This window comes from Podarcis liolepis, assembly GCF_965112155.1.
Source record: "Podarcis liolepis genome assembly, chromosome: 7".
In the NCBI taxonomy this organism is placed as follows: domain Eukaryota; kingdom Metazoa; phylum Chordata; class Lepidosauria; order Squamata; family Lacertidae; genus Podarcis; species Podarcis liolepis.
The window spans coordinates 78320495-78336025 of NC_139561.1; the positions used below are offsets into that span (position 1 = coordinate 78320495).

General features: G+C 44.8%; 2 protein-coding genes and 1 long non-coding RNA gene across 3 annotated transcripts in view; 2 read left to right on the forward strand and 1 right to left on the reverse strand.

Annotated features, from left to right (window-relative positions):
• LOC310712465 (uncharacterized protein) overlaps positions 1 to 15120 on the forward strand; it is a 42081-nt gene extending 26961 nt beyond the window's left edge. Inside the window, exon 9 of the mRNA XM_083515553.1 lies at positions 14185 to 15120. The gene's annotated coding sequence lies outside the window, so the exon portion shown is untranslated. The remainder of the gene's footprint in view (positions 1 to 14184) is intronic.
• LOC310712537 lies at positions 768 to 2726 on the reverse strand. The gene is made up of 2 exons (XR_014528904.1): positions 2322 to 2726; positions 768 to 1826 (listed from the first exon to the last, which is right to left on the reverse strand). It is a non-coding gene; the product is annotated as an uncharacterized lncRNA (long non-coding RNA).
• Positions 1482 to 15120, forward strand: LOC310712484 (uncharacterized protein). The gene is made up of 5 exons (XM_083515597.1): positions 1482 to 1763; positions 6876 to 7031; positions 9960 to 10139; positions 11674 to 11811; positions 13756 to 15120. Exons 1-5 carry the CDS (start codon positions 1685 to 1687, stop codon positions 14079 to 14081), a joined length of 879 nt encoding a protein of 292 aa, XP_083371723.1. The 5' UTR covers positions 1482 to 1684; the 3' UTR covers positions 14082 to 15120.
• Positions 15121 to 15531: the final 411 nt, after the last annotated feature.

Consider the following 15531-nt stretch of genomic DNA (forward strand, 5'->3'; position numbering starts at 1 on the left):
CTTTTCTGAGAATCCTCCGTTTTGATTCTTTCTTACGCATTTCCTAATTTTATATTGCCTTATAATAATAACCTTCCTTGGTCCATTCTGGATTCTATCCAGAAGAGCCAATCCCTTAGTTGACACTTATTCAAAGTCAAAGCAGAACTCAGTTCTGGAAAATAAGAAGAACCTAAAACATACTGACAAGCTGCTTTCCAGAGTTGGCTATCATACTCATTTTCTATCCAGAGGGCATTTGGCTCGTGCTGTTTATGGTGGTAAATAAGTCTTCTCTTTTAAGCCCATCAGCTTTGGGAGCCACCAGCCTCCTCAAATATCATACGGAGGGTGACAAATATACCTCGGCCTCTAGGAGTTGGTGTCTATGATCTGCTGCTTGCAGACACTGGACACAATGGCGTAACAGGAGGGGGGCTGTTGGGGCCAATGCCCCAGGCACATATTTTTGTGCCCCCACCTATAGTTCCCATCAAGGGAAGCCGCGTCCGGGCTGGACTTTGGGGCTGGGCTTTGGCGCATGGGCGACAGCAGCAGACCCAGGGGGAGGAAGCCTGGGAGGGGCAGCAGTGCTGCCCTTCTCTGATGTTGTGATCATCCATCGGAGAGGCTGAGAGCAGTGGCAGAGGAAGAGGGCGGGCTGCCCTGGGTGCCATTTCTGAGGGGGTGACGAAAAGGCACCCCGCGGAGGGCTCATCCCACCGTCCCTGACAGCACCAAACTCTAACCAGCTGAGCTATCCAGAAGCTATGCACCCAAAAAGCCGCTTCTTCCAAGGATTCCAACAAATTTTATTGATCCTCAGCCAACACAGTTATATCTAAATACCAGCTGTGTGCATGCACATTTTCTTCACTTTTCTGGGCAGAAACATTTCGCCTCTAGCAAGTCCTCTTTTCATAGTCTGTTGAAGTCCATTGTCAAAGCTGGATTTAGACCAGGGTGGGCAGTTCCCCAGCACAGGGCGCTGAGCCAGGGAGAGGTAAGGGAGGTTTTCAGCAGCAAGCTGTTTTTGACAGTTCCCCCCATCCTCCACCTTACAGTTCACAGCGAGATTTGTCTGAAAACGGACGAAATGGGCAAAAGGAACTGGAAATCCTAAAAGCATCTCCTCCAGGCAGGTTTGGAGACTGGAAGCTGAAGGAAATTGCTTTGCATTAGAATTTTATTTTTATTTTATTTTTTAAGTCCACTGCTTTTCTCCAGTTTGGGGGAAAGAGAGGGGAGGATTTATGAAGCTATGAATTTGTCTTTCTGCTTGAGAAAAATAGAAAGGGGAAAGGAGGGTGGGAACCCCTAGACATCCACCCGACTGTCTTTGTGACTCAGCCATGGAGTGAACATCAGACGAAGAAAAAGGAGAGGAAGATAGGATGGAAGAAGAGGGCGAGGAGAGCAAGAGAGGCCCGCCTTCGTTTGCACCAGCGCAGCTGGTTGGCCATCACTCAGGGACTGCATATAAATATGAAAATATGGGCCCGCCCCTGTTGGACAGCTGCCTGCTTCTTTATGTAATCCTGTCCTCACCAGAACTGCTCTCGTATTTCAGGAAGTCCCTCCTATTATTCTCTAGCTAGCATGCTTGTGCACGATATACATATAACCAAACAGACCAACTCTCTCAGATAATAGACTGCTTTACCTTTTCCTCCACGACTCATCAGGAAACTCTCGGCTTCAGACCATGGAGGGTGTTGCACTGAGATGGAGAGCTGCAACAGTTGTGCTGCAAGGACTGCTGGCGATGATCTTTCTTATTTCAGGTACCAGCTATTGCTATTGGGATGTCTCCTCGTTGCAGACCTGGGTGGTTGGGTGGGTGCCAACTAGACTTGCACGGAAAAACAAGAAAGAATCCTAAGGTGTATGGGAAAAGTTCAGAAAGGGGCAACCAAAAGGGTTCAAGGGGGTGGAATGACTCATCTGGTAGAGCATGAGAAGCTTAATCTCAGGGTCATGGGTTTGAGCCCCATGTTGGGCAAAGGATTTCTGCATTTAACATGTACATAAGGACTCTCCTTAAGGGCAGGGGGATGTTAACTCTTGCCCTTCCAAACTCCTTCTTCAAGATCTTGTAGCTGAGCCAGCATCCTTTTAGTTCAGCAACAAGAAAAATGAATGACATAGTATGTAGCCAGTTTAAGCTGCAGCTCTGTTGTGATTCACTTAGCCGGGTGCCTTAGATCTGAGTCTAATACACTAGAATTTTTTCTTAGATTAATGTAAACAAAGTAACAAAGTAACAAAGAGAAACCTGGACATTTAAACATCCTCCCAGACAGAAATTTCAAGGAAAAAGAGGACATACTACTACTACATACCCTACTCCGGATGTTTCCTAGATAGTGAACGTCGTATGACTTGCTTAAGTCACATTTTTGGGGCTGCTGGTTGGGAGGAGTGTCTCTATGATGTGGGTTCTCCATCTGTGGGAGAAGGGACCCAGCGGCCGAGGTGGACTGGCTATTGCTGAAATCTGTCTTTGCTGAAATCTGCTTTTCTCTTGTGATGCGTACAAAGCTTTCACGAGCAGCCCCACCCCAGTGGGAGGGTCCCCCGTCTGTTTTGTGAGTGCTGGTGGGGAGGAGTTTCTCTGTGATGTGGGTTTAGCCCTGTCTGCGAGGAGGAGAAGGTCTGGGCTGCATCAATTAAAGAGAAGGCAGAGTCATGTCCCCCAGGAGCTTTCCCAGAAAATGAATATGGTTTGATTTGCTTCATGTTGGCACTCAGTACTTTAGAGAGGCAATGACTAAGCAGCCTAGTGTAGTGGTTTTTTTTTAAATTGTGGGGAAATTTACCCATGGAGAAGCAGGAAATGAAGAAGACCTGAGCCTTCTGCTCCCCTCCCGCTGAAGAGGGAGAAGTGGGGAGGGGATGTTTCAGCTCTTTCTGCTGAGTGACAGCTGTCAGCCAAGAATCTGTATCCTGCCTCTAAGCAAGGGCAGTAAAAGCAGTCAGACCAGGAACTGTGAAATGTGCTCCCATGGAGCTGACTGCCTCCACCCATATATATTTTTGGTTCAAACTTTACTTTCAAACCTACGCTGTGCTGTAGGTTTTCCCCATTATTATTCTCTATATTCTTCATTAAAAGATAAAAAGTGCATACCGTATTTTTTGCACCATAACACTCACTTTTTTCCTCCTAGAAAGTAAGGGGAAATGTCTGTGCGTGTTATGGAGCAAATGCCTACGGATGGCGGGAGGATCTGCTGCAGTCGTGAGCAGAGGATCCATGGTTCCCCTTCCTTCCCTCCTCCGTGGCTTGCTTTGAAACAGCAAAGTGGGAGAAGAGCCGCTGAGTGGGGAGGAGAGAGGGACAGAGAGCCTGCTTGCTTTAAAGGAGCAAAGTGGGAGAGGAGAGGAGCCTTCTCCTCTTATACCCCTCTTCTGCATTATTAACAGCATCCTTCTCCACCCACCCCACGCGTTTTCCTTGTTCCTTGAGTGCTTTTCCACGTCCTGTGCCCATTTGATCATAGCCGATTTGACTGTTTCGTCCTGTGTATTCCATTTCAGCAACAAATTATACATTCTTGATAAATTCTTAGTATTGGGTTCTAACAATTCAGTCTCTAGTTTTGATTTTTCCACCTGGAAACCAATTTTCCTGTCTTGTTTAAAAAATTCCATTATTTGATGGTATTGAAACCAATTTTGTACTTTATGTTTCAATTTCTCATGACTTTGTAATTTCAACTTATCTCCATCCTGTTCTAAAATTTCCCAATACTTCGGCCATCCGACCTCCATATTGAGTTTCTTCACTGCTTTGGCCTCCACTGGTGACACCCATCTAGGGGTTTTGTTTTCCAACAGATCTTTATATCTTATCCAAACATTAAACAGTGCTTTTCTAACAATGTGATTTTTAAAGGCACTATTGACTTTGTCATACCATAAGTATGCATGCCAACCGAAAGCATTGTTAAAACCTTCCAGGTCCAAAATGTCTGTGTTCTCGAGGAGCATCCATTCTTTCAGCCAGCAAAAAGCTGCTGCCTCATAGTACAATTTTAAGTCCGGCAGGGCAAAACCCCCTCTTTCTTTAGCGTCTGTCAATATTTTAAATTTAATTCTGGGCTTTTTGCCCTGCCAGACAAATTTCGAAATATCTTTCTGCCACCTCTTGAAACATTCCATCTTGTCGAGAATCTGCAAGGTCTGAAACAAAAATAACATTCTAGGCAATACATTCATTTTAATCACAGCAATTCGGCCTAACATTGACAATTTCAAATTTGACCATATTTCTAGATCTTTTTTAATTTCTGACCAACATTTTTCATAATTGTCCTTATACAAATTCACATTTTTAGATGTCAAATAAACCCCTAGGTATTTCACCTTCTTGACAACCGTCAACCCTGTCTCCTCTTGGAATTTCTCCTTTTCCAAATCTGTTAAGTTTTTTCCTAAAACTTTAGTTTTTTGTTTATTCAACATAAATCCAGCTACCTGGCCAAACTGTTGTATTATTTCTAATACCTTTTTCGTGCTAGTGTTTGGCTCTTGCAAAGTCAATACTAAGTCATCTGCGAATGCTCTTAACTTGTAATGTTTAGCTCCGACCTGTACACCTTTAACCTGCTGGTCATTTCTAATCATGTTCAGCAAAACCTCCAGAACAGAAATAAAAAGCAATGGGGAAATTGGGCACCCCTGTCGTGTTCCCTTTTCTATCTTAAGTTCCTCAGTTAGTACGTTATTTACAATCAACTTCGCTTTTTGTTCTGAGTATATTGCACCCAAACCATTCTCAAAACCTTGGCCTACCCCCATCCCATGAAGATTCTTTATCATAAAACTCCAAGAAATATTGTCAAAGGCTTTCTCCGCGTCCACAAAAATCAATACTGCTTTAGTATTTATATTCACCTCTAGCTTTTCCAAAATGTCTATTATATTCCTTACATTATCTGATAGGTGTCTTTTTGGGAGAAAGCCTGCTTGGTCCTTATGAATCTTCTCCATCAACACTCTTTTAAGCCTTTTTGCCAAAATGTCTGCAAAAATTTTGTAATCCACATTAAGTAGTGATATTGGGCGGTAGTTCTTAAGTTGAGTCTTCTCAGTCTCTGTCTTTGGTATGAGAGAAATATACGCTTCTTTCCACGATTCAGGTGCCTTTTTTCCCTCTAAAATTTCATTACAGACTTCTTTTAACGGTTGGATCAACCATTCCTTCAAAGACTTGTAGTATCTAGAAGTCAGTCCATCTGGTCCTGGAGATTTGCCCAGTTGCATTTTCTGAATGGCAGCCTCTATCTCTTGTTCTGATATTCTCTGATTCAGATCCAGCTTACTCTGATGAGAGATTTTTTGTAATCCATATTTGTCAAGGAATTTGTCTATATCTTCTTCATTTTGCGGTCCTTGAGTATAGAGCTTTTTAAAATAACTTAAGAAGCAATTTCTGATTTCATTAGGTTTAGATATGTTCATTCCATCCAGTTCTAGACTTGTAACTGTATTTAGTTTCTGCCTTTTCTTCAATTGCCATGCCAGGAGTTTGCCACACTTATCTGCCGATTCAAATGTCTTTTGTTTCATTTGCTTTATCTTCCACTCAATCTGTTGGTTCATCAATTCCATATATTGTACTTGATATAACTTAATCTCTCTTAGTATTTCCTGGGACTTTGGTTTTGCTCTTAATTTTTTCTCCCCTTCGTTTATCTTTTCCAAAATCTTTTCCTTCTTCTCATTCTGTTTCTTCCTTTTTATTGAGTTTTGTTGAATCAGAAAGCCTCGCATCACCGCTTTACTTGCGTCCCAGATCACTCTTTTCTCAGTATCAGCCCTTAAGTTTATTTCAAAGTAGTCCTTTAAAGCTTTTTGGGCCTTCATGAGGATCTCCTTGTCACGAAAGAGAGTGTCATTCATTCTCCATCTGAATTGACCAGTTGTTGTAAGTTTCATTTCCATCTTCACAGCATTATGGTCGGAGCAGGTTTTTGGGCAGATTTCTACCTTTTTAATCTTTGGAGCCATCCCACTAGTAATCCAAATTTGATCAATTCTGGTCCAGGTCATCATTGCTTGAGAGAAGAAGGTTCCCTCTCTCTCAAGAGGGTTTCTTGTTCTCCATATGTCTATTAAGTGCTTTTCCTTCCCTCCCCACTTAAAACGTGGTTACAAAGCATGGATCCACATGGATCCTCGGGATTTTTGCATTGGGCTACCCCAAACTCACTGTCGGATCACATGTCTGTGGCCACAGCATGAACCACAAAAATCATACATCCGCTGTTTCATTTAGAATATTTTTTTTCTTGTTTTCCTCCTCTAAAAAATATGTGCATGTTATGGTCGGGTGCGTGTTATCGAGCGAAAAATACGGTAATTACAAGTGCACAGAGTAAGATAAGACACAAAACAGAAGAAGAGACGAAAAGAAAGAATACCCAGGTAGAAAACTTTATTTTTCATTTTTATAAATAAAGTATTAGGTTAAGTTTTGCTTAACTACAATACCTTGTTGGGGTTGGGGCTAATACCTATAATTTGGTTGTCATTGTTCTCTTTTGTAAGTTTACATCTGACTGTTGTTGGTGCGAGTTGGAATCCAATATCTGGCATTGGACTAGATGCTCCTCGTGGTCCCATCCAACTCTATCATTTAATAAAGCTCTAGGACTGGCCTTTTTGACATCCATCTTTCGTATCCACATATTAAACCACTCACTCAGGCCCTTCCTTTGGGCCTGCGGGTCAGAACATGGATTTGGCGCAAATCTTTGCCTCCTAAGAACTTCTGCTTTCATTTTAAAAGGGGGAAACCTATTTCTAGTCCCTGGTGATTTCAAGGCAGAAAGACATTGCTAATAGCTTCTCCAGCATCTCATACCCTTTCTCCCCACACTTCTTTTCAGAAATTTCTGCCTTGAAGTGTCATAGCTCCAGCACCGTGAAACTTACCACTCCACGCAAGGGCAACACCACGTCAAATACTTACACAGGAGGTGGCATTAGAAACTGCTCCGATGCTGAAAATGTTTGCACAGATGCACAACTTACATTGACTATTGGTAAGTGCTGCTCTGTCAGATGAATCCTGTGTGGCTGCAAGATTTTTGAGAGAGGAAAAGCATGAAATTACTTGCAATCCCTAAAATTCCCAGCGGGATTACCTGGGGCCTGAAATGATGCTTTGCATGCATTCAGAATTGAGGTATTTAAAATGTGTTTTGATTCATTTTATTTTCTATTTGCACATGTTGGTTGTTGTTTTTTTGGTTTTTTTACTTTGTACAGCGCATGTGCAGCATTGCTACATACACCGCATGCGCTGTATGTAGCGATGCCGCACATGCGCTGTACAAAGTGGTTTGCCGCTGGCGCTGCTCCATCGCCTTACGGACAGCGGTGGGATCCCTCCCTCGCCGCTACAGCCATGTCGCACATGCGCCCTATGTAGCCTCAGGTGTCACAATGCCTTCCTTCGCCCCTGCTTCTGGTAGCTGCTGATGTCTGAGTCGCTCCCTCCCACTCCAAAGAGAGTTGCCTTCTCACACTGCCCCACAGGGGCCTGGGAAGAAGATACGTCCAGCCTTAGTGGCCCAACGGAGACTGGCCAAAGGCGAACGTGAGGACAGCACCTTACCTTGGGAGGCTGCAGTGACAGCAACAGGCACTTAGCTCCCAGGCAAGCTTTGTACACAGCAAGCACAAGAAAGGCCAGCGTGGCGCCTGGCTGTCTGGCCTCCCACTAGTCTGTCCACTCTCAGCAGCAAGGGCTGGTAGACTGGCTGGGCTTCCTCACCTACTTGCTTGCTTACTCCGTGGCCGTCTCAGTTCCTGGCAACAAGCACTACCTGGCCAGCCCCTGAGGCACCATCCATCTGAGGAGCTTATAGCCAGGGCTGCTGCAACAAACAGCTGTGCAAGCCTTTGGGAGGCAGAGACGAGAGAGGGCACATCAGAGGAGGGAGGGAAGGAAAGAAAGAAGGACAGAGGCCAATGTTGCCCATGGCATCCCTGACCATCATTCAAGGCACCCCAGGGTGCCACTGCACACTAGTTGAAAACCACTGTCCTCGTTTATTAGAATAAACCACAGTTCCTGGGCAAAAAGGAAAGGAAAGGAAAGGAAAGGAAAGGAAAGGAAAGGAAAGGAAAGGAAAGGAAAGGAAAGGAAAGGGGAGGCTGGTGTAGACTTCCATTGTGTTCTTTTTTATATATATAAACTTTATTTTCAGTTTTCACAAGATTACAAATACACATCTTACAAACACATATATTATTTTCCCCAACCCCTTTTGTGGTTCCTTTTCTACTTTAGCTTTAACACTGCATGTTCCACTTTACCCCATTTTAAAGTTATTCTTTCATTTATCTTAGTAATATTTAAGTTAATCCTACTAATGAACTTATTAGCATGCCAGAACTTTTCAGATATTCTACAAATTTCCCCTTTTCTTTAACCCCCCCCCCCCAGTTTCTTATTACACCCATCACTTTTGCCATTTCAGTATAATCCATCAATTTAATCAGCCACTCTTCCTAAGTTGGTTCAGCATTTTCTTTACTCCTCTGGGAAAGCGCCATTCTGGCTCCAGCCCTTCCTTGTGTTCTGCATGCTTGAAATGAATATGCATCTTACTTGCCTCAGAGGAGGATTTGGAGGTGTGAGAGTGTAGAAAAGCTCTGGATTTTGCATGGGTAGAATGCAGGCTGCCGTTCTATGGGAAGAGCCTCTTGAACTTTGTTGGTCAGCCGCGGTCCCCGCTAATTGATTTGCGACTCCAATTAGCGGTTTATGGCCGCCCGGCACACTTCCTCTTGCGCAGCTCTCAGTCACGTCTCAGCAGAGTTTCGCACAGCGGTGTAAACTGTCACGTAGTTTGGCTTAGCATCCAGACAAACACACACAGCACCGGTTTGTCTATTTACAGCTTTTTATTCCAACAAATCTCCGGAAAAACCAGGACTGCTTGCAGCCATTATAGGACTGCTCTTTTCCCCTCAAAGCATAGAGTGAGAATGGCAAACTCCTCCCAATCTCCTCCCAGCTTCGAAAACTGACGTCAGAATGGTGTGGCATCATGGGAACAACTTAACTCGTTAAGTTCCAGCTCCAACAGAGCCACACCCATTGCACCATCCAGTATTCTTCTGCCCCTTGCACCACAGGACAGACACGTGGCCCACAGATGCTTGGTCACATTCTTGGGCTGGTTTCCAACTCAGCTGTATAAGGCTTTTGAGGTAAACAGCTGCCAGGAAGCCTGTCATGAGGAAATAGAAAGAAGTAGGAAGTGGGAAGAACTAGCAGCACGTTCTAGGGGCACTCACATGACCAAAATCACCCCCACCCATGGCACCAAGCTAGACATGAACCAGCGGGAGGGGAAGGGGGGATTGGCAGCCACCCCACCCTGCATTGAGTTGCCCATACATCTGGAATTTTCCAAGCATTCCTGGAATTCGGCCGTCACAAACAGTGTCTGGGTAGAAATCACTGGAATACAGCAATACCTCCATGAACGTCCGCCTTGTCCAGCATCCATTCCGCCGAATGTCCGCGGCAAACCCGGAAGTACCAGAATGGGTTACTTCTGAGTTTGCTTCTCGCGCATGCACAGACACACTAAATCGCGCTTCGTGCATGCACAGAAGTGCAAACCACTCCACGTGTGTGTGCAGACACGGTGCTTTGCCCTGCATCCTTTTCGACTACCAGCCGGGGCTCCAGAACGGATCCCGGCCACAAAACAAGGTACAACTGTATCCGGGCATCAACAACTTTGGGCAAAACAAAAAGGCTTAACAACTTTGGCCAAAAACAGAAACTTTTGTGTCCAGATTTTCAGTTTTTGAAATATGGCAACCCTAACCCCACCAAAATAAATCAGCCGCAGAGCGAGAATTGTGAAAGTGAGGTCTTTGGAACACCCTGCCACAGCATCAATCTATTGTTTGTATTTATACATCTCTCCCCCTCCCCCGCCTTTTAGATAAAGAGGTTTTGATAATGAGCTACAAAGGCTGCGCCAGCAAAGACCTTATGGATGAAACAAAATCAATCACCTCTGGTGACCAACACTTTGCCATCCAGTTCGACCAGCGCTACTGTTTCGGTGACCTTTGCAATGCGAAAACGAGGGTAGTTTCAAAGACCCCTATCAAGGACAAAGGTATTTTTGGGGGGGGGTGTGTAGAGGGCCACCAGAGAGGAAAGTGTGAACTCACAGTTTCACTTGTTGGGCGGGTGGTTGTCAATAGGGAGGCTTGAAGATAACACTTTACCATCCAGTTTGACGAGAGCTACTGTTTTGATGACCTTTGCAATGCGAAAATGGAAATGAGGGAAGTTCTCAAGACCCCTATAGAGGACAGAGGTATTTTTTTAATAGGCCACCTGACCATTAAATGAGAACTCACAGTTTCACTTGTTTGGCAGGAGGTGGTCAATAGGGAGGCTGCCTTGAAGTACAGTGGTACCTTGGGTTACAGACCCTTCAGGTTACAGACTCTGCTAACCCGAATGTAGTACCTCGTGTTACGAACTTTACCTCATGATGAGAACAGAAATTGTGCAGCAGCAGCACGGCGGCAGCGGGAGGCCCCATTAGCTAAAGTTTCAGCTTAATAACGGACCTCCGGAACAAATTAAGTTCTTGACCAGAGATACCACTGTCTTCAATTTTGGAAATTTCTAAGGCAAGCGGCTAGGGACTCAGGTGGTGCTGTGGGTTAAACCACGGAGCCTAGGACTTGCCGATCAGAAGGTAGGCGGTTCGAATCCCTGCGACGGGGTGGAGCTCCTGTTGCTCGGTCCCTGCTCCTGCCAACCTAGCAGTTCGAAAGCACGTCAAAGTGCAAGTAGATAAACAGGTACCGCTCCGGCGGGAAGGTAAACGGCGTTTCCATGTGCTGCTCTGGTTCTCCAGAAGCGGCTTAGTCATGCTGGCCACATGACCCAGAACTGTCTGCAGACAAACGCCGGCTCCCTCGGCCTATAGAGCTAGATGAGCGCGCAACCCCAGAGTCGGTCACGACTGGACCTAATGGTCAGGGGTCCCTTTATCTTTACTAAGGCAAGCGGCCCTGTTCCCCAACTCTGGGGCTTACGTGCTATAGAAAAGGTAACCCTGCTTCCCAAGAAATGTACAAGACTGTGTGCTTTAGGGTGTAATTTAGCAGCGAGAACATGAGGAAAGATTTGAAGGGACCTATGAGGGGAGTGGGAATATAGGGTGCACTGCAGGGGTTGTGTGAGCTGGGGGATATAGGCGAGGGGTGAGTGAGGGTAAAGGGGAGGTACTTGTTCAGGTGTGGGGTTTGGCAAAGGGTTTGGTGGGTTTGGCAAGTAGAGAAAGCAGGGGCATCAGCTCCTAATATGTGCAAAAATTGCACACACCTATAAGTTTGAGAACTGCCTCACAAAATTCAGGAAAGTGTGGATTTTGAAGGATAACACTTCACGTAATGCATCCACATAAACGCATACCAATTCACTTTGGTGGGTTTACTCTGAGTACGATTAAGATACCCATTGCTTTGAAAAGGGCAAATTAATTAGCTTCACTTTGATATGCAAAGCAAATCAAAATATTCTCCCCCTATCATTATTTAAGAGACAGGGAATAGGGAGAGACTCCTACAAAGGGGAGTGGCCTTTTTCAATTCAGACCCACTACAGCTCTTCATTTTGATTTCTTACTCCAGTAACAGGCTCCAACCAGTGTTACTCGGGCTTTGATTGGGGCAGCAGTGGAAGCATCAAGGAGACTATGAAATGCAGCAAAGACTACGACCGGTGTTACCAAGGCAGCATGAACATTAGTGTTGAAATAGATGGAGGAGGTGAGTTTGCTTAGGAAATTTCTTCCACAGCTCCTGCCCTCCGAAATACTCCCCCTCCCCGCAAACTGGGCTCACTTCCACCATCAGAACTGGTGGTTGCGGAAGGCTAGAACTTGTTAGGAAGCATACTTTGGCATCAACTGTTCAACACCCCTCTTCCCTTGGAGATTAGGTGGGTGCAATGCTCAGATTATGGGATAAAGTTGCTTCACTCTTGACCTCTAATTTTACCATACCATGCCCTGCTTCCCTTCTAAAAACATTATTTAAAGGGTGTGTTTGTGCTTTAATTCAAAGAAGTGATGGTTGGTGACCAGAAACAAGGCCTTCCTTCTCCATGATGGTAAATTGGCTATGGAATGCACTTAAGTTTTAGGCAGAAGGTCAAAACAATTTCACCTGCCCACGTGTTAGAAACTTTGATATATAATCAAGGTGTCAATGGCTCCTTAAACCAAGGTGACAGTCGCCAAAACAGAATGTCTACTTGCTCTAAAGTCTTATTTTCCAAATGACGGAATGACTATGATTGATTCTCAGTTAAACCCCTGGCCAGTTCAGATGGCCACCTTGAGCTAGGTTAAGAACTTTAAGTTCTCAAAGAAGAAAAATCTCTTCATCCAGGGAAAGTCCACACAGTGGCATAGCGTGGGGGGTGCAGGGGGGCCAGCCGCACCGGGCGCAACATCTGGGGGTTAGGGTTAGGGGGCGCAAATCCACGGGTTAGGGGGCGCAAATTACTTGCCTTGCCCCGGATGCTGACAACCCACGCTACGCCACTGAGTCCACATATATATTGTCCTATTCCTACCTCTTTTTCTTAATGGCGACATGGACCATTCATAACGTAAGAATATTCTTAACAACTGTGAGCAGGGCAGTGGGGTGAGGAAAGTGAAGACAAGCAAAAACAATTAGCTAGAACGTTGTTCGCTGCTCCTGCTCCTGAAAATGCATTTTGGTTCCTGAAATTCATTCCGATTGTGCAGATCAAAATATAACAGATAGAATTCTACAGGATGTGGTATTAGTGCATGAAAACATTCAAGATCCAGGGCTCTCCAGGCAGGTACCTCCAGATGGTGGAGATGTTAGGTGTCATCCTGACACTTGGTCACAGGTAGCCGATAGCAGGTGCAAAATGTGCCTGGCTAAATTCAAACACTGCTGCCCACGTCTTACTTGAAGACTGCTTTCTTTACAGCAGCCTATGCCAGCCCTGGTGCCCTCTAGATGTTGTCTGGGGCTGATGGGAGTTGGAGTCCATGACATATGGACAGCCGCAAGTTGGTGAAACCTGAATTACTGCTTCACTGTGGCTCCCTCTCTATTTATGTCGATTGCAAGGGGCCTTTTGGTGAGATGATGTCTTAATTGTACCATCTTTTTATTATTATAATAATCATCATAATAAATCTGCAGCAAGCTGCTTTGAGGATTTGGGCACACTGGAAAATGGGATGTGACAAGCTTTTTCTAAATGAAATAAATGCATCTTACTCAGGTTCAAATGTGACAAGATAAAAAACACAAAGCAGAATGAAAACAGAATAAAATATATTGCGCAGTTAAAATAAACAATTAAGATACTTCTTAAAGCCAAACATTATAGAATCATAGAACATAGAATTGTAGAATTGGAAGGGACACCAAGGGACATCTAGTCCAACCACCTACGATGTCAGAATCTGCCTCCTGGAGTAATTTAACTTACTCACACAAACATTTCGCCTCAAAAATGCCACTCTGAAGCAAAACAGGCCTCTTTTCCAGAGGTGTGGGGGCCCTGCCTCCTAATAACTCATGGGTGTGGGTTACGCCCTCAGGCTCCATGTACTTCACAATTCCCTGTGGCATCTCAATTCATGCTGGGAGAAGTGGGCCAACATTCCTCCATACCTAACATGTTGTGTCTTTCTTGTCCTCCCTTCTCTTCCACAACAGGATCCAGCTCCATGCGCATGGTTCTCAGGACCTGCCAGCGCTCCGCCTGCGATGTTATAAAGAGCCAGTCCTTCGGCCCTATAAATATCACCAGTGAGTCGGGGCCTTGCTGCTCCGGCAGCAAATGCAATTGGAAGGATGATGGCTTTTCATACAATATGAGAAGCACTGCCAAGCCAAACCTCTTTTCTGATCAGGATGAGGATGTTAACCTTGGACATGCAAAAGAGCCTGTCACCCCGGAGTCAGGGTTCCAAGGGCTCAGCCCTCAACTTTGCCCTCTCCTGGCAGTCCTGGGAACCACCATCCTTGGGATATGGGGGTGAGAAGAGGATTGGGGAGTACCTGAACTGCTGAAACCTGCATTTCAGTATGGAAGGGCTGTGTTGTGGAGCAGGAAGGAAGGAAGGAAGGAAGGAAGGAAGGAAGGGAGTTAGGGCTGTGATGGCAAAATACTAAGGGCTATAGCTAGGGTTGTCATATTTCAAATGGTGAAAATCCAGACTTTTGGAGCCAATCTTATGGCTAATTTGCAAAAACAGCACTGCCAACATGGGCTGCCATACACCTGGATTTTCCCAAACATTTTGCCTATTTCCGACAAGACACTGCTGCCGACTGTTGCTGGATGTATGGCAACCCTAATGATACCCAACTAAGCGCTACTCAGAGCAGAACCACTGAAATCAATGCACCCAAGTTAGCCATGCTCATTGACTTCAATGGGTCTCACTCTCCATAGGACTGGCATTGGAGACAACTCATAAACTACATATTCAATATAATAATGTTATTGATTGGGGGGATCCCTAAACCCTAGAAATTAATATATGCTAGGATATATAAAACATCTTTTGGGCTGGAGGAGTACTTTATTAATCTCATGCTTCATTGTATGCCCTCTGCATATCTAATGGGAATACCCTGTGTACCAAAGGCTCTGCATCTGTGAGTCGTGAGACATGGAGGACATTCAACACTAATTGTTACAATGCCCTTTATAAGCATCCCCTAGACAAGAATTCCTCAATTGCATCCTTTACTCTCTTTCTAACTGAACTCCCCTTGAGTGAATCTCTATTTTGCTGGCTGGCAATAACGTATTTACTACTGCACTGGTTGCAAAATTTGCCTTGGCTGCAAGTAAGTTGAGAGCTAGGCACCAAGACAGGTATCATAAGGGGAATGTGAGAAGTGGAGTGCTTAACGTACGCAGGTGTAATTTTTGCATTTTTGTATGTATGCTTTGCTATTGTTGTTGTTGTTGTTGTTTAGTTTTAAATCAATTATTTGTATTCTACGCATCGTGACCAATTGTGATGGCTTATAGCTTTTTCCAATAAAGATTTCATTCATTCATCAGCAGATCCGAGCCACTGAAATCAATGGACCCAAGTTAGCCATGCCCATTAACTTCAATGGGACTACTCTCCATAGGACTGGCATTGGAGACAACTCATAAACTACATATTCAATATTATAATATTGTTATAGATTTTGGTGGACCCCTAAACCCTAGAAATTAATAAATGCTAGGATGTTGATTATTTGGGATATGAAGGGAGAATTGAAGCTGCATAGGAATTCCTTGACCAGTCTATGCAAAATGACTGGCCAAGCCTATGCAAAATGACCTGTTCCCATTAAGGAACAATAGGGGGCTCTAGAGGGCCATTGGCAGTGCAAGAGAACCATCCTTCCCCCCTGCCCTGAGGTGTGAACAGAGACTGGGGGTTTGGAAGGTTGCCAGGGGAACCGGGTGTGAGCTGACAGGAA